Source organism: Dermacentor albipictus, chromosome 3 (genome assembly GCF_038994185.2).
Source record: "Dermacentor albipictus isolate Rhodes 1998 colony chromosome 3, USDA_Dalb.pri_finalv2, whole genome shotgun sequence".
NCBI classification, from domain to species: Eukaryota; Metazoa; Arthropoda; class Arachnida; order Ixodida; family Ixodidae; genus Dermacentor; species Dermacentor albipictus.
In genome coordinates this window covers 169942490-169961898 of record NC_091823.1, presented here as the reverse complement: position 1 = coordinate 169961898, position 19409 = coordinate 169942490, and the positions used below count along the sequence as shown (strand labels likewise).

Here is a 19409-nt window from a genome sequence, read left to right as displayed (position 1 = left end):
ATGGTCGGAGTGTGATATTAAAGTGATCTTTCGGCAAGTATGGCATTCGGGACGCCCTGGCGACCCTATTCTTGACTCGACTGCCGTTACATTACATGACCTGCCCAGCTCCATTTTTTTTCTCTTGATGTCAATTAGGATATCCTCCATACCCGTTTGCTCTCTGCTCCAAACCGCTCTCTTTCTGTCTCTTAACGTTATGCCTAGCAATCTTCGTTGCATCGCTCTTTGCGCAGTCCTCAACTTGTTCTCAAGCTCCAAGTCTCTGTCCCGTTTGTCAGCACTGGTAAAATGCACTGATTATACGCCTTCCTTTTCAATGATAATGGTAAGCTTCCAGTCAGGAGCTGACAATGTCTGCCGTAGGCGATCCAACCCATTTTTATTCTTCTATGAATTACCTTCTCATGATCAGGGTTTCCTCTGATTAGTTGACCTAGGTAAACGTACTCCTTCAAAGCCTCTGGAGGCTGACTGGTGATCCTGAACTTTCGTTCCCTTGCCCGGCTATTCATCATTATCTTTGTCTTCTGCATATTAACTTTCAACCCCACTCTTACACTCTCTCTCTTAAGCTCCTCAATCATTTGTTGTAACTCATGTGCATTGTTGCTGAATAGAACAATGTCATCGGCAAAACGAAGGTTGCTGAGATATTCGCCGTTGATACTTGCCCCTAAGTCTTCCCAGTTTAATAGCTTGAATATTTCTTCCAAGCACGCAGTGAATATAGCATTGGAGAGATTGTGTCTCCCTGTCTGGGAGACACAATCGGGTAGCTGTAGAACCTCTTGATATTTTCCAAGGTATTTACGTAAGCGTTCTGTACTCCTTGATTACGTAATGCCTCTATGATTGCTGGTATCTCTACTGAATCAAATGCCTTTTCGTAATCTATGAAAGCCATATAGAGAGGTTTGTTATACTCTGCGGATTTCTGGATAACCCGAATAATAATAGGAATGTGATCTGTTGTAGAGTATCCCTCCCTGAAGCCAGCCTGTGCCCTTGGTTGAGTAAAGTCGAGTGTCGCCCTTATTCTACTGGAGATTATTTTCGTAAATATTTTATATAATACTGGGAGTAAGCTAATGGACCTATAATTTTTCAATTCTTCCACGTCTCCCTTTTTGTGGATTAGTATAATGTTTGCATTCTTCTAGTTTTCTGGGACCCTTGCAGTCGATAGACATTTCGTATAAAGAGCCGCCAGTTTTGATTAACTCGACTGTTATTCTATCTTCTCCTGCCGCTCTTCCTCGTTTCATGTCTGGCAAGGCCCTTCTGACCTGATTGCTAGCTATAGGACGAGTTTCTGTGTCCTGTTCATTGCTTTTTCTAATGGAGCTATCCTGACTCCTCTGGGTACTGTACAAGTCAGTATAGAATTCTTCCGCTGGTTTTACTATATCTTCCACATTGCTGATATTACCCTGCTTATAAAACAAGTGATATTCGAAACTATAATGTGAGAAAGACTGAAGAAGCCATAAAAAGTGGACGCGGCCTGAAATCAGTGAGAATTTAAAATAAATACCTGCAAATTATTATTGTGAAAGTCGCATATCGAGTATTCCGAAAAAAAGAAAACAAAACAAACAACGTTTCGTTACTTTCACTCCTGTCCTGTCCTTCCTACAGCTATGCGTTCCGCGCTCTCCATCGGAAGGTTTCGCCCTGTCGATGACATGCAAGACTTCGCCACTCGGTGCATACGGGGTCAATCTCGGAATCCAGTTACGAGATGACCAAGCGGGCGCGGGGTCCAAGACGCCAGCAGCCGCCGCAGTGAGCCCGCATTCTCACGAAGTCCATGCTGCTGTTGCTGCCGTATGTCTCTGTGTCTTCGCTGTCTTATTTCTACCATGGCGTTCTTTTATCCCTTCCTTACATGATGAGCGCGACTATAACTGGTATCTCGTTTTCCTCCGCGATAATCTAGTCCTCTCAATGTACACCGATACTATCTTGCTTTTTCACTCCTGTCTTACGTAAATTATTTCTCGGTTTTGTGACCTCGGAAATGCAATGGTCTGAATCGAGCGAGTCATTCTTTTTTCTACAGCGTTCCTGAAACACAGGCATCTTAAATACAGGGTTTTCAAAGTTACATGAACGGTAGTGTTAATAAAAACGCTATGCCAGCTACGCAAAATCTGCTTGTACAAGGGACTTATGCACTTCGGCGATGGCAAATTCGTAGCAAGTTAGAGTCAGAAAACACATAATTAACGAAAACATCGTGATTACTTTTTGCTATCATGATTAGGGCACGTGTGTATATTTGAAACGCTAAAACAACTTTGACAACAAATTCACTTTGTTTCAGTCCCGGAGCGCTTCTGTCCCGAGACATCGTCATATTCGAGACTCAGCCAGCTGATTTCGAACTCAGGGACATGAGTCTTGACAGAACGTCGAGCCTCCACTGTGACGTAGCTAAGTGCATGCGGCGTATCGATTGCAAGCTGGGAGGAGCTGATGGCATCCGTTCTCTTGTTCTTGGCTTGGAAAAACAAGCAAGGACTCACTGTTTCCGTTGCCCTCATGCTGGCGTTCCCTCAAACCTTGACATTGTGTCAAGGTCAGCGACCCTAAATGCGGAATCAGCTGACCGACTGTCAAATTTGAGAATGAATGTGTCGCAGCAGAAGCCCCCCAGGAGGATCAAGTGCAAGTGAAGCTGTCTTCAAATACGATTGTCTAAAAGTTTCACATATGTACATACAACGTATTCGTGATATCCAGAAAAGATAATTAAGTAATTAAGAAGTTTTAATTAATTGTACGTAACACGACTCCAACTGTTTGCAAAAGCTGTACGCCAAGCAACAATAAACCGCTTGTTGTGCAAGCGGATTTCGCATAATCGCGTTTTTATTAATATTACCGTTGCTTTACCTTTGAAGACCCTGTACACATCAGCACAAAAGCACCTAGTCTTTATTTATGTTAGCATGGTGGCCAAGTGAGGTTTATGAAGCGACTGGAGCAGCATGAACTTCAGGATCATGTATCGAAGGGCCTGGTGTAACTGTTCTAGCACAGGCGCAAACAAAATTCGCCCGCCAAACCCGGCCACTTATTCATTCGCGCGGCTTTGTCTTCCACAACCGTTCTGGACGATTCATCACGGAATACTGACTATTTCAAAAGTTGACTCCTCAGTGGTAACGTTAGTTCCTAAAAAAAGTTTTTCAATTTTTTTTCTTTTTTTTGTGTGTGGACGGCTTGAAGCAGTGTAGCGTGCCTCGGAGGAGCTGGCCTCCTCCGAGGCCAGCTCGGAGCGATGTATTTTAATCATGGTTACTCAGTTGGCGACCATTGGAGCTCTTTGGTGTATCCAGGCCAATCTTCTCAATGCGGCCCCACAGCTGCTACTTAGCCGTTCAACAATGTCTCTGGACGCAGCTAGCTTCCATAAAGCCTGCAATGCATGCGTGCTTTAAACTAGAAGCACTGGTTTGTAGAGGTTATTAATTGCAATAGCTGCTGCCGTGGAGATTGTGCTGGTTGACTGGTATTCCCCAAAATCTTTATTGTGAGCCTTGCTGAAAAGAAAAGACTGCTTAAGGTTGTAGAGCAGCATGGCTCAGTCTCACAAAGTCGTAACCTTCTTGTTTTTCTACCGAGGCAAAAATCGTTATCGCCGATCGGCGATCAATGTCCGCTGAATGACCAAGGTATCTAAGAGCGATATTCTTTTCTCTCTGTTTTGCTTCAGCCGATTGCATTCTGTGCACACAATTTCCTCATCTTATCATATAATCCAATTATAGACTGCGTTTTCTGCTCCTTTGCATTCCTTGTCACTTATTGGTAGTAGACCATCAGTTGTCTGCTCTGTGCATCACATGTACCTCCCGGCCAATCAATTCTGCGGAGCGGATTTCACTGCGTCAATTTGCTTCAAATGCTCGATTAATTCGGCCTTGCTCTGCAACATGCTGGTCTCCTGGTCAGCTCAGACGGTAACACTGCTCCAGAGAAGCACTTACTTCCTTCTCGATCCCCAGACCAGAACGAATTTCTGCTTGCTTTCTGAAAAAATTGTCTAGGTTTCTTTTGCGGCTTCGCGCTATAAAACATATAATGTAATAACATTCCCTTGTTATCTTTTATTGTCATCCACGTTGGACAGTACGTACACGCTAATGTGGAGTAAAATTTCGATTGTCGCTTTTCGCACGATGGTTTGTTGTGCGATTGTTGCCATTTCGTTTATTCGTCCGATGTTTTGGCCATGATTATAGGTAGAATCACTGGTTGTGTACTTGTCTTTGCATACATGCCGGGCAGCCATTGTCCAAGAAATAAAAATGTCTGCTGTATTCGTTCTGTGAGCCCTTTCTAGCCGTCCGGTAATTTCGTTCTGATGTTCCAAGTGGCCTGCGACCACGTTGCCTAGATACTTTCATTCCTTGTTTGAAGAGCTCACTATACCAATCAATAAATCTAGTCACAGGCGATTTTTGCCCAGCATTAGTTAATCTTTCTGCATATTTCTATTAGTATTTATTTATTTATTGGTACCTCATATACCCCATTTGGGGTTTTACATGAGGGGTGGGCATATTTAGATCATATTTTCAATGCTGTCATAGTATTTGCTATCACACTTCCCAAAATTCAGGCCTTTAATAATTGTGTGCCATCAAGACGAAATTTCTCTAAGCCACAGGTTGTTAATATTAACAACCTGTGGCGTGAATCCACGTGATTAACAACCTGTGGCGTGAATATTCCGCGTGAATCCACGTGTGATAATTCGTTTTCTATCAAGTTTATCGAATGCTTCCTGCAAACGTATAGTTTGCTTGAGCCACCCAGCTAATTATCAAGCAACGAACAAGATTGACCTAGACCCGCCTTGGTTGCTTACTGGCTATGGTGTTGGGCTGCTAAGCACAAGGTCCCGGGTCGAATGCCGGCCACGGCGGCCGAATTTCGATGGGGGGCGAAATGCGAAAACAACCGTGTACTTAGATTTAAGTACACGTTAAAGAACCCCAGGTGGTGGAAATTCGCGGAATCTTCCACTACGGCGTGCCTCATAATCAGAAAGTGGTTTTGGCACGTAAGAACCCCATTATTTGAAAACTGACCTCTACGGGAGCGAAGGTTTGCGTCGTCGCCATTAAGGGAATAATTGGTAATTTGTACAGACATCCAACTGTAACACTGAGTTAGTATATTTACAAGATTTCGATAATGCGCTACAAAAAGCGAGCTCGTTAGGGCAAACACAAGAATATGTATTCATTTGATTCCATAGGGTGAACATGAAAAATAGCCCATTCATGTAAACACGCAAGAGAGGTAAAAAGCGGGAATAACTCTCATAGCATAACTATGATGAACGTTTTATCAGAACACGCAAAATATGAAGACGCACATACCACCATTGAAGCAACACATCAGCGACCCGTGATTTCACACACACGACAGGACTAGAAAGTTGGCACACGTTCGATATGATATAAGCTCCGAAAGTGTACACTAATCTTGCAAAGACAAATTTTCTTCGCTACCTTGAACTAGCAAAATCCTTATTAAGCTGCCTTTAACCTGAAAGATCTGGGTCAAAGATTTGGCACAAACACCTGCTAATCTTCGGTAACAAGCAGAAAAGTTCAGCTCGATCATTTGCTTGAAATCTTGAAAGTACATCTGACGTATTTTTCGCTGTTGAGGATGAAGGCATCCGTGAGCCCTGTAAGGACACCGCTCTATGAGGACATGGAGGATGAGTCCCTGCACAGTCTAGATCACGGTCTCGTAGAGTGCATGGCCCGGTACTTAGTGAAGACTTCGTCGATGTCGGCGTAGCAGCCTTCGAGGTGCCTGCAAACAGAGCAGTAAACGAGCAATATAATGAATGAATCTGCATACGAATCTAGCAGCACACGGTTTACATGTTCTGCAAAGTGACCGATGTTGGCGCTACCTGAAAGGCTTAGACGAACTCACAAATAAAAGTTATCGTGATCGCTGAAGTTTAGGTTAGGTTTTCGCTATGGCTTCAGACTTTATAAGCAGTCATCGAGAACACTACAGCCACCTTTTCAAGTTCTGAGGCCAGCTGAGCCCTACGGTAATCATCGACGGCGCGTATAGAAGGCTGTAATTATGCAATATTGTGCTATATTTATGCGACATTCTGTGCTATCGTAGAATTCAGTTTTCGAATTCTCGCTACAAAGCTTGTTCCAGACAGCTAGACAAAATACATGCGTGCAGTTTGTGTTTCAGCGCGGCTTATAAGCTCAGCCGTCGGATCATTGTCCACTAATTGAATAATGATTATGTTCATCAGCAAAGCCAGTAAGTTACCATCGTGAAACAGTTTTCAAAAAAGGCTTAAATTAATTCTGTGGGTTCTGCACTACTTAAGGGCATTGGTTCGTTTTGCCTTCCCCGCCCTTATACGATCAGAGCGCTTGCGCATAATTCATCCGGTGGACTAGCCGAGCTTGCGTAACACACTGCTGCCGAAGAAACATCATGCATTAGATATATTGAATTAAAGTGAGAAAGCAGCGAAACTGCATCAAATGGGTTGGTGGCAATCACCTTTCGATAAGATTCCGAGAAAGGCAAGAAGGCAAGAAGAAATATAAGAAAGTTCGCACGCTTGTTCGCACACTGGTAGGACGTTGTCAGAAAGTGACCCTGTTTATTGCCTTCGTTTCCCCGCATCCAGCGTCCTGTACTAATGAGCAGCGTCCGCTGATACGCTTAACGCTGGAAAGGGTGCAACGTCAATTGTGTATCGCATACTTGAAAATTACATAATTGCAATAAACAATTAAACAATCACCCAATCACCCATTCACCCAATCACCAATTCAAACAATCACCCAAGCAGTCTCGATCGATTACTTACACAACCTGTGTAGACACAGACAAACGTCGCCTTGTGCATCGACGGGAAAGGAAGCGCATTATGGGGTGTGCAGCGACATGTATTCAAAATATTTGCGATTTGCAGCTACAAGATGCAAGGTCATGTACCTGGTGACCTTGGCGGGGTCGAAGCTTGTCCTGCCATGGAGAACGCGGCGGTTGTTGAAGGCGACGAGGTCACCCGGGGCCATGTTGAAGCTCAGCTCGGAGTTTGCGTCGCGCATCTTCATGGCAAACTCCCTGCGCAAGACGTGCCAGTGAGCCGGGGACATGTAGCCAACGGTTAGTAACTCGCTGTCACGTGTGTCACTCATTGCCACGCAGATGTGCGCGCGCGCAGAGACGCGCAGCTCGTTTTGTCACGTGCGACTACAATTCTCGAAGAAGCTTGTCCGACATCGTGAAATCTTTGGGGTGGCAATTGCTATCTGAGCGAAGTAAGTTCCTTGGACTCTCGTTATGCTTACAACATTGTGAACAGCAACATTGGTATTGATAAAGATAAGTACTTAATGAAACCCAGCTATGTCTCTTCACGCATGGACCATAGATTGAAAATACGCGAATGTAAGTGCCGCATAGCCTAATTCAAGTATGTATTCCCCCCCTCCCCTACCCCCGTACTGTACTTGATTGGAACCTCTTACTTCAAGAAACTGTTACTGCTCCTCCTTCTTGCGAGCACATATTTGGTGTTCCTATAACTGTTGAACGGACATTTTTGTTTTATTGCTATTTGTTTTTATTGCTGTAGTATATGCCAATCACCTATAGTGTATTTTGTATCGCATGCCTATTTGATTTACTTCCTTCTGTTTCCTCTCTACAATAATGTCAATGAGAATACTCCAGGTGTTTGTGTAAATAAATAAAATAAGTACACGCGGACTTTTCTTGGTTTGCGAAGGCTACGGAATCGAAGAGGAATATCGTATACCGCTGCAGGATCTACTCGCACAGCTTGACAAAGAACACGGTTTATTTCCTACAATACTTAATTTCAACCATACGCCTCACTCGTCAGCTCTCCTTGAAGACTCACGACCAACTTCTGCAGAAAACAACTGCAGCAGGTGAATCAAATTGTGTGCACGTTTACCTAGAAACCAGGTGAACCAATCCTGAACTCTCCCAACCCGCGCCTTCACAAATGCAAGGCCGCCGCAACAGAAACCGGTGCTAAACTCGCCCAGACTACCCTGCGTAGGGTAAGACGTGCCGAAGCTCCGCTGATGTAGCTTTAGTTTAATAAACAACAGAACATTTTCTCGAGCATAGAGACTAAGTAAGGAACCGCTACTAAGGGAAACATCAGTTAGTGTAAGTAGGTCGGAACGCTTGTTTGTATAAACAAGGGTTGATTTCGTTGAAACTAGTTGCGTGTACTAAGCTCTCGTACCTCTCGCAATTTTTTTTTTTACAGAATCACCGAATTAGACGTTACTATACGAAACACGATATACACCGTCGCAGCACGCCACGATGCGATCACGCATCATGATCCAAGATTACCACGTACTGTACAAAAAATTAAAGAGAAGCTATCTCGCAACATCGTACTACATGAAGTACACAAATTGAAACAATCAGTATTATAAGTGTTTGCACACAAACAGAGAATGTTGTGTATCGCATTTATCTAACCCGTAAGAATGCGGTACAAAACTGTTAATTCAGCGTTGTCAAAGGGGTCGTACGTATTAGGGAGAACGCGTCAAGATTGCTGTCATAAGGAATAACAGACTGCAGCATAGAACGGGTCGATCCATTCACAACATCCAAACATCCACAGCGATTATAAATTTCTTGCGCTACTGACAGTTTAACATAAAATTAGTAACATATAGTAGGTGTTGGCAAATGAAACAGCCACTATCTATTTAATAGCTCTTCTAAAAGTGCAACTCTGTGATCTTCAACGGCGCAGCAAGAAACAGCGCTGGTTTCAGCTAGGGCCAAGAACCTTTAAGAAACCTCTGACTTAATCATTCGAAATGCATCAATCGTGGAGCAACTCCCTGATATGCACTAGGGGCGGGCTCTAAATGAAGCAGCTCGAATGGCACTATGTACGACGAGAAAAAGAAGCCACTCCATCTCCGTGAGTGAAATATTATGCATGCGTGAGGGAGATAAGTCCAGGCGTGCATGTGGGAAGGCGCACGACTACGAATTCAGAGCCAAGTTTGGGCATTATTCGGGGACGTTCTTCGAGGTCTGAGTCTGGTCACGCGCTGACGTTGAAGGGAACCATAACTCACTACGATGATGAGGGTGGCTACATGGATTTGTCAGGATGGTATCTCAAACTTGTTGTTGATGCTGTTTAATGTGCCTTTCTGTGTCCCTGTCATCCTGCCTGCGATACAACAAAGCAGCAGATCACCACGGAGCTTCGCATGTAAATCGTACATAGAGAGAGCCCTACATAGCCGAATCTACTTTTCTCCTCAACCACTTCAACAAAGAGATCTCAAGCTGTCGTTCAGATATGGTCTGATAAGCTAACTGCAAAATCATGCTTTAATGAGTAAAGGCAATTAAAAAAAATTCACAGTCACGTTGGCATACACTAAAAAGGATGAAGGCGAAAGCCTGCCCGCTCATGAGACATTGATTACATTACTTGACATTTTCATTCTCGTGCCTTCTACTACCTATTAGTTGTTTTCTCCCACCAAGAGTCGTGGGTATAAGTGACATAATTAATTATTTATATTTTAATTAAACGTGACCTAATTAACTTCGCCTTAATTAACGCCTAAACTAGTGGGTTCGACTCTCTTCATTCACGATGTCAATTGGAATCCAATTTGGTGATATGGCCGGTTCGCCCAAATCTCCAAGTGGGTTCGGCTCCCACCAAAGGCCGTAGGCTCGGGTGCCTCAACTCTATCTTAACTCTGCCTCCGTAGGTCGTCCTGACGCTTTTCTTCTACTCGGCTTCACACTTTCTTAGAAAGAAATTGATGGCCTAATTCGCTCTAACACCAAAGGCCATGGGTCTTAATTCGCCCTAATTAAAAGCACAGGTAGTGGGTTCGACTCCTACCAAAGGTCGAGGGCTCGACTCCCTATGAATTTTGGTGCCGTAACGCCGGACATCAAGTTTACGAACATTTTGATGTTCACGCTGAAAACATCAATGTGCAGTGCTATCTACGAGTGCCAGAGAAGCGCAGCTCTGGCGGGTGGTCACCGAGACGATCGCGTTATTGTCGTGAAATCAACATCACCAGGCGGCCGGCGCCTTGCCTGAAAGTTCGCTCCTCCATAAGAATTCCTGCACATGCAGCAGTTTTGTGAAGGTAGGTCCTTTCGTGGCTGTTCTAGGGTCGTGTTTCCTACTTTCAAGAACAGTCCTTTCAAGTAAAGCGTTCTGCGAAGAGACGCTTCGAGATTTCGAGCCTACCGATGTTCGTTTGCGCTATTTTCTTTTGACACAAGCATGCAGGATGACCATTAAACAAGGCTGATTCTTGGGCTAGTAGGTACAGTTTACTCATAATGGCAACGCCTTTAGCGCAATTCAAAAAGACCGGGTACGTGACAGAGACCTGTAGCACTGTCCTGTGTCTCTGTCACGTCCCTGTCTTCTTCAATTGCGCTAAAGGCTTTGCCATTATGAGGATGACATTGTTTTATATTTTGTGTTCATTTCATTGTTTATACTCATTTTATCTGTTGTATTTGTTTGCCTGGCTTGTTCGGACTTTCTGAAGTCTGCAGCATATAGAAAACATTATTAGCATGCGGCGAGGTCACTGGAGTGCAAGCGAGCCTCCGTCAACTGTCGTCTACGTTGTTTCCGTGTTCGCTGCTGCTCTAGCGACCATCGCCAGGCGCACCTTGTTTGCCATACCCGCGGCAGCGGAGCCCACTCACTTGAGAGCGTGGTAGAAGGGTGCCACGAGGTGCGGGGCCACCTGCACCGGTGCAAGCGTCCGGTTGTTGTAGTGGATCTCACACACGTTGCCGTCCTTGTTCACGCAGATGACAGGCTTCGTCTGGCTGTACCGCATCTGCGCAAGCCACCGATCGAGCACTGAACGACTCTGGGGCGCATCGAGGGCTCGGTGGGCCCGAAATAAAATGAGCGCCGCGTTCGCGGTGTGCACTTAGACGAGAGCCCGCTTCTTTAACGAATCTGCAAACCACTTCCCGGCCCAAGAGGTGTCGTTCCGGGTACACGTGGCCGCAATAAATCTCGCCAGAAAGTGCCACTCTTTGGACGCCGCTGCCAGGGTCACTCACCTTGTGCGAGATTATGCTGAACTGCACGGGCGTCGAGGAGAGTATGTGGAAGGCGGCCGGGCTGTGCTCGCGCATCCAGTTGGCCACCATGAAGCCGTCCACGAAGAAGGACTTGCCACCCACGTCCTCCTTGCTGTCCATGGCCTTAAGGCAGTGCAGCATCTGAAGGCCTGTGCACAAGTACGAGAAACCGTGTGATCAAATATATAGGAAAAACTCACAAAACGGGAACAATAAACACCAATAGAGCAAGAAAAAAATTACTCTTTTACTTATGCCCAGTATAAATTTTTCGTGCCATGTGTTAGCATGCGCGCGCACGCGCGTGTGCGTGCGTGTGTGTCTGTGTGTGTGTGTCTGTGTGTGAGTCTGTGTGTGTGTGTCTGTGTGTGCGTGCCTGTGTGCGTGCGTGCGTGCGTGTGTGTGTGTGTTTGTGTGTGTGTGTGTGTGTATCTGTGTGTCTGTGTGTGCGTGCGTTGATGATGATGATGATGTGTGGCGTTTTATGGCGCAAGGGCCAGGTTTGGCCAAAGAGCGCCATGACAAGTGGTAATGTTGACGATGTATTATGGAAGATGTGACTTGGCTGTAAAGTGGCCTAAAATAGTCGCTGTAAAGTGCGTAAAATCTACGTGCTATAAAATTATGGCGATGACTAATGACGAATACTATGAACACTAGAATGCATTGGGAAAAATGATACAATGTACTAAATATGTGAGATGCTAAAATTTTCTAAGAGCACTACTGCCTCGCCAGAGCCCTTGAACCCAAAGGACGAGAGGCATGTGCTATACAACTATCACAGCGCTATCCTCTATAGAGAGGAGGCGCTACGAACGTATGGGCTAATTACATGTAATACAACATCTTTCAGGAAACCTAGGACTGCGCTGGTATCAAAGAGTGGTTCTGCACCGAGTAACATAACAGGATGAAGGGGGATGTGCTGCCGGTATGCTAAGCGAAAATGTTTCTTTCTTTCATATTCGGCTTCCCGACACTCCAGCAGGACGGGGAGGACGGTCAGCCTCTCCACGCATCTACCACAGGTTGGAGGCTCGTTTCCAGTGAGTAAAAAGTTATGCGTGCCAAATGTGTGTGCTATTCTTAGACGACAGAATAGGACATCTGTCCGGCGTGATTTTGTTACAGGAGGCCAGAAACCTAATAGTGGCTTTATTATATGCAGCTTATTATTTGTTTCCAGGTCCCACAAGCGTTGCCAGTAGTTTCGCAGTTTCCTTCTTAAGAAAGTTTTCAGGTCTGTGACAGGGACTGCAGCGGTAGAATTAACAGTGTGTGATGCAATTGATGTGGCCATCTGGTCCGCTAGAACGTTACCCTGGATGCCCTTATGGCCAGGCACCCAGCATATAATCACATGCTGATTAGACACATATGCTTTACATAGGACGGAATAGAGTTCAATTATTATAGGATTTTTGTGCTTACAGAACGACATCAAAGACTTCACAACACTAAGGGAGTCCATATATATAACTGAATTTTTAGGTTTTGATTTCCTTATATGCTTCACGGTCGACAATATTGCGTAGGCCTCAACCGTGAAGATACTAGTTTCCGGATGCAGTAAATCGGATTCCGAGAAGGATGGACCGACGGCTGCATATGACACCCCCTCGCGTGACTTCGATGCGTCTGTGTAAAGCTCCGTGCAGGAGTGCTTGTATTGCAGTTCCCGGAAATGCATCTGGATTTCAATCTCTGGAGCGTGTTTTGTAACCTGCATGAAAGATATATCGCATTTTATCATCTGACACTCCCAAAGAGGTAGCAGCTTAGCTGGAGGCATTAGGCGGAGCTCGAGGAGTGGGACATGCATTTCATCACTAAACTCCCTCACAAGCAGCGAGAAAGGCTGTCTTAGGGAGGGACGATTGCAAAAAAGTGTAGCATATGTCATGTCATTAACGGTATTAAAACACGAATGCTGAGGATTTGAGTGGACTTTCAGAAAATATGCTTGGCTGATGGATGTTCTCTGCAGATGAAGTGACCACTCGTTTGATTCTACATATAAGCTTTGTATGGGACTCGTTCTGAAAGCGCCAGTGGCCATTCGGATTCCTAGATGGTGCACTGGGTCTAGCATCTTTAGTGCGCTCGGGGCGGCAGAGTGATAAATCATGGCACCATAGTCTAGTCGCGATCGAATGAGGCTTTTATAGAGATTCATTAAACACTTCCTGTCACTACCCTATGTAGTCTGGATAGAAGTTTCATTATGTTCATTGTTTTCAGACATTTTTCTTTAAGATGTTTAATGTGGGGGACGAAATTGAGTCTGTAGTCAAGTATAACACCTAGAAACTTGTGCTCTTTGTTTACAGGTATTTGTTGTGCGCCCAGTTCTAAGCAAGGATCTGGGATCATTCCTCTCTTTTTTGTAAAAAGGACACAAGAGCTTTTGTTAGGATTGATCTTAAATCCATTCCAGTCTGCCCACATTGACACTTTGTTCAGGCCATGCTGTACCTGTCTCTCGCATACTGCGAGGTTACAGGATTTGAAAGCTATTTGAATGTCGTTCGCGTAGACAGAGTAAAAGATGGCCGGTGGTAATGAAGCACGAAGCGTGTTCATCTTCACGATAAAGAGCGCGCAGCTGAGCACGCCTCCTTGGGGTACACCCGTTTCTTGCGTAAAAGGACGTGAGAGTGCATTGCCGACTTTTATCCGGAAGGTACGATTGGACAGATAGCTTTCTATTATGTTCCGCATATTACCGTGGATGCCCATTTCTGACAGGTCTCTTAAGATTCCGTAACGCCACGTTGTGTCATACGCCTTTTCCATATCAAGAAATATCGATAGGAAGAACTGTTTGTGTACGAATGCGTCTCGGGTATTTGCTTCTACACGTACAAGATGGTCAGTTGTGGAGCGCCCTTCTCGGAAGCCACACTGATAAGGATCAAGCATTTTGCTCTGTTCAAGAAAATGAATGAGTCGCCGATTAATCATTTTTTCAAATACCTTACAAAGGCAACTTGTCAGGGCTATCGGGCGGTAACTTGCCACTGAGGAAGGATCTTTGCCTTGTTTCAAAACCGGGATCACAATGGCTTCTTTCCATGCAACCGGGAGGTATCCTGCAGCCCAAATTGTGTTGAAAATTGTGACTAGTGTAACTTGGGTGTGTTTATGTAAGTTTTTGATCATTTCATACATGATTCTGTCAGATCCCGGTTCAGAGCTCTTGCATGCGCTCAAGGCAGCTCTCAACTAGGCAATACTAAAAGGACAGCTGTATGGTTCATTCTGTTGACATTTTCTCATGAGTGGCTTACATTCTTCTATTTGTTTATATTTCAGAAAGGATTGCGAGTAATGGTTGGCACTTGACACGCTCTCAAAGTGCTCCCCAAGTGAGTCCGCCTGATCTTGTAGGGTGTCGCCTTCTGTGTTTACCAAAGGGAGTGCATATGCTTGTCGCCCTCTTATCCTGTTGACCCTGTTCCAGGCTTTGGCCTCATCTCTGAACGAGTTAATACTCGATAGAAACTTCTGCCAACTTTCTCGTCTGGCCTGTCAGCGGGTTCGCCTGCCTTGGGATTTTACTCATTTAAAGTTGCTTGCTAAGATTCGCCGCAGTGGGAGAAGCGTGTAGCAACCCCCACGCCCTGTTCTGTTTTTCACGAGCGATCCTACAATCGTAAAAAACCAGAAGTAAAAGGCCAAGCCTTTTACTTCTGATATGCATTTAGATGCGACATCTATTATGAATGCTGTCAAGAACTCGACTGCAGCATCAATTCCTAACGAAGACATGTCAGCCCATGAGATACTAGTAAGAGATCGAAATTTCTCCCAATCAGCTGTCTCAATCTTCCACCTAGGGGCGCGTGGTGGATATTCGTTTTCCTTCGGTGATATTAGGGAAGTGGTCGCTGCCGTAAGGGTTGTCGGTAACTTCCCATTCAAGTTCAGGCAGTACAGACGGGGATACTATGTTAAGATCTATGGAAGATTAAGTTCTGTTTGCAAGAGAGTAATATGTGTGTTCCTTCTTATTCAACAGACACGCACCAGAAAAAAAAAAGGAACTGTTCGACAAGACGTCCTCGCGCATCTATACGAGGGTCGCCCCACAGGTAGTTATGTGCATTGAAATCGCCAAGAACAACATAGGGTTCTGGCACTTCATCTATAAAGGACTGCAATTCATGTTTGCTTAGATTATAATGCGGGGGTATATAAAGTGAGCAAATAGTGATGAGTTTGTTTAGCAGAATAACTCGAACCACCACTGCCTCAAGGGCCGTTCGTAGCTGTACACGTTGACAGGCTATGCTTTTTTGAATTACAATTGCAACACCGCCCGATGATGCGACAGCATCATCGCGATCTTTGCGAAAAGTAACGTGCTGTCGAAGAAAATTTGTGTGTTTTGGTTTTAAGTATGTTTCCTGTAAACACAGCACTTTTGAATTGTGTTTATGGATGAGTTCTTGCACATCATCAAGATTCCTGAGAAGACCTCTGACATTCCATTGGATGATTTGTGTATCCATATTTAAAGAAAATTGGTGCTGTGTTTAGGAAACGGAAAGGATGCCTTAGATTACAAAGCCCTTTCGAGGCCCTGTAACAGGGGTTCCGCTCTTTTTGAAGCGTTCGAGCGAGTCTCGGCGCTCCTTAGGCGTTTGGTGCGCCTTGAGGACAGGTGTAGTGTCCATTGCCTCCTGTGAGACGCCAGACAAGCGCTCTTGCGAGCGAGAGGTTTTCCGAGAGAGTCCTGCCCCGGAAGGCAAGACCCCTGTGCCCACCAGCCCGGAGGTCGATGGGGCTCCCTGAGGGATTTGGCTGCGCTGGCCGTTGCCAGCGCTGGAAGGGGCCTTGGAGGTTGGGGCAGCCTCGGCTGCACCCACCTTCGGGGTTGATGGCCCCGTCTGCTGGGTTGGCGGAGCAGCGCTAGCTGCAACCGCCGCGGGGCCAGATGGCGTGACTGCCGACTCACTGCCTGTGGGTCGGACAGCCACCGGAGGCCGTTGTCACGCTGCCCCCTGACGCGCCACATCGGCAAAGGTTTTCTTGGGCAGGTACGATACCCACCTGCGTGCCTCCTTGAAACTTATATTTTCCTTTACTTTAACTGTTACAATTTCCTTTTCTTTTTTCCAGGATGGACACGACCGCGAGTACGCGGCGTGCTCCCCATCAAAGTTTACACAGTGGAGAGCATTCTCACAAGCTTCAGATGTGTGTTCGTGGGCACTACATTTTGCACATGTTTGGTGGCCTCAGCAGCTCTGCGCACTGTGACCGAAGCGCTGGCATTTGAAACATCGGAGTGGATTTGGCACGTACGGCCTAACACGGAGCTTGATGTACCCGGCCTCGATTGACTCGGGCAAGATACTTTATTTTTTATTTTTATTTATTTATTTGAAAATACTGCCAGCTGCTTTTTAGCAGCCAAAGCAGGAGTGGTACATAGAAAATACAAAGGGATACTGTACAAGCAAAAAATGTCAAAATAAAATTCGAGCACAGCAAGCTCACACACAGTGCTTCACAGATCATACTTGTACGCTACTGCGCAGAACAATATCACTGAAACTAATGACATGAGTTGAGTAAAAATTCGGTACGAAAGGAATTGCGTGCTTCGCTCACAACTGAGAAATAGCCGTTAAGAAAGAGTCAACAGTACGTTTGTTCGTTACCTCTTGTGGAAGCCTGTTCCATTCTCTTATCGTTCTAGGAAAAAATGAAAATTGATAAGCGATAGTTCTAGCCTGGGGTACAATAAGGGTAAGTTCATGCTTTCCGCGGGTACTTCTACACGTGTTAAACTGTAAATATTCGTCAAAATTCATTTTAGTTTGGCCGTTCACTATCGTGTAAAGCATCTTCAGACGGTGTAGCTTACGGCGTTCCTCCAGTGTTGGAAGGCCAGACCTTGAACGGAGATCAGATAGTGATACTTGTCTTCCGTAGGCATTAAAAATAAACCTGAGTGCTTTTTTTGTACTTTTTCCAGCTTATCTGTATCAGTTTTAGTGTGCGGGTCCCAAACGACATCACCATATTCAAGTAGAGGACGCACCAGTGAAGTATAACCAACTAGTTTCGTCTTGCTTGTACAGTGCTTCAGACGTTGCCGCAGTAACCATAGTCTTTTTGAGGCTGTCGAAACTATCTTTTTAACGTGCGCACTCCATCTTAAATCGCGAGATATTTCAATGCCCAGATATTTAAATGTATCAACAAGAGTAACGCCAACGTCGTTAATTTTGTATGCATGCGATAGTGGACTCTTCTTTTTTGTTACGGATCCAAAAGTAATTATTAGGTGCTTCGTCTGAATCTCTTTACCATCCCGCCTCATCTTAATTCTTTTGACATTGATCACATTTTGCTCACTGAAGCCCTCCAGGAGTTCCGCTTCAGTCAGCTCAAGCAAATCATCATCCGACACAACACCACGGGTGGTGTTCATTGTACGGTGCGGGGTTACTGTTATGGGGATCTTCCCAAATGACACTAGTTGCGGTAGTTTCTCATATTGTTTTGCATCGCGGAGCTCCAAGAGGAGGTCGCCGCTTGCCATCCTTGACACCGTGTAACCTGGGCCAAAAACATCAGTCAGGGACTTTGAAACAAGGAATGGTGAAATGGTTCGCACTGCTTTGTTTGACTTTTCAGAGTGAATAACATGAAAGCGGGGAAAATTCTGTATTTGGTGCCCGAAAAACTGGAATAAATCTTCGGTGCGCCCTCGTTTCTGAGGGCGATCAGGAAGTTTGGAGAAAGAAGTTTCCATGAAAATGTATAAAAATTCGGCAACAGCGCCGACCGCCCACCACGGAGCCCAACGAGGGGACGCGGCAGAGCTTGCATCAAGTCTGCACGACGCCAGTCGTGCGCCGCCACTACAACCAAATATGGTGTACCCAAGGTTGGATAACCACACAGGGTTAACCCTTGCCGCCAAAGAGAAAGAAAGTAAATAGAAGAGAGAAGGAGACAGGAAAGATGGAAAGTAAGGGAAAGACGAAGGTTGTAGGGAGAGAGAGACAGGAAAAGGCGACTGCCGATTTCCTCCAGGTGGGTCAGTCTGGAGGTGCCGTCTACGTGAAGCCGAGGCCGAAGAGATGTGTTGCCTCCGCCGGGGGGCCTTAAAGGTCCAAACACCCAGCTTCGGCCCAACCCCCAGGATCCCCTTTTCCCCGGACACGGCTAAGCCGCGCACGGCTACACACGGGAGGGTCCAACCCTCGTGTGCTCGGGTGCGTGGTGTCGCAACACAGCAACCGCCTGCTTGCGCAGACGCCCCTGAGGGGGTGTGTGCGTGCGTGCGTGTGTGTGTGTGTGTTGTGTGTGTGTGTGTGTGTGTGTGTGCGTGCGTGCGTGCGTGCGTGTGCGTGTGTGTGCGTGTGTGCGTGCGTGTGTGCGTGTGTGCGTGTGTGTGTGTGTGCGTGCGTGCGTGTGTGTGTGCGTGCGTGCGTGCGTGCGTTCGCGGGCGCGCGTCGGTGCTTGAAGCGTTGTCGCATCTAGGCATCCACTGCCATTCAAGAAAAACTAAGGCGCTCTGGTTATTGGCTACACATTCAATTCAGTTCCTAAAAATGGAGGGAGCAGTGCCAAGCTGAACCAGGGCCCTTTTTTGAGAACTCTTCGTACTTTTAAAGGATTAACCAAGAACCAGAACCAAGTTTAAGCTTTGAGACTGTGAAATTGCGTTAAATTGTTCTCACTTCCAATCCACACTCGATAAATCTGGTTTCTCGATTCTAATTGGCACTTCGCAAAAAGCAACCAGAAGTCTCCACCAACCCTCCGTCAATCCACAACTCGTAATTCAATCCGAAGCACGGAATTCTTGCTGCGTGGTTTAAAGGCTTAAAGAGCGCTACTTGGAAAACACAGGCCAAATTAGGGACGTAATGTAGACGAAGAACGTTCGTGTGTTCACGGCTGTTAGATTTGCGAGAGGCGCACGTACCGGGCGAGTTCTCCCGGTAGTTCATGTCGGTGTGGTGCTCCAGGTACATGCCGGTGTAGGCCAGGTGGCCGGGGTCGGTCTGGACGGGCTCGCAGATCACGTCAAATGTGTCGCCCCAGATGGTCGACTTGACGTACGCCACACGCCGCACGGCGGTCAGGATCTCGCCCTTGACACAAGGCACGCCTGGCAACGCAGAAATAGAAACGGAAAGTGTCATCGATCCAGTTGAAGACCCGAAGCAAAAGGGGCTCAGATACACTGAAAACAGGGT

General features: G+C 45.9%; 1 protein-coding gene across 4 annotated transcripts in view; it reads right to left on the bottom strand.

Annotated features, from left to right (window-relative positions):
* Positions 1–5347: 5347 nt before the first annotated feature.
* LOC135919131 (gamma-butyrobetaine dioxygenase-like) overlaps positions 5348–19409 on the bottom strand; it is a 67996-nt gene continuing 53934 nt past the window's right edge. For all 4 annotated transcript variants that reach the window (XM_065452857.1, XM_065452858.1, XM_065452860.1 and 1 more), the window contains 5 exons: positions 19136–19321; positions 11161–11330; positions 10792–10928; positions 7015–7146; positions 5348–5844 (listed from right to left, as the gene is read on the bottom strand). In XM_065452857.1, the coding sequence (XP_065308929.1) occupies positions 5769–5844; positions 7015–7146; positions 10792–10928; positions 11161–11330; positions 19136–19321 (701 nt within the window). In that variant the 3' untranslated portion in view covers positions 5348–5768. The remainder of the gene's footprint in view (positions 5845–7014; positions 7147–10791; positions 10929–11160; positions 11331–19135; positions 19322–19409) is intronic.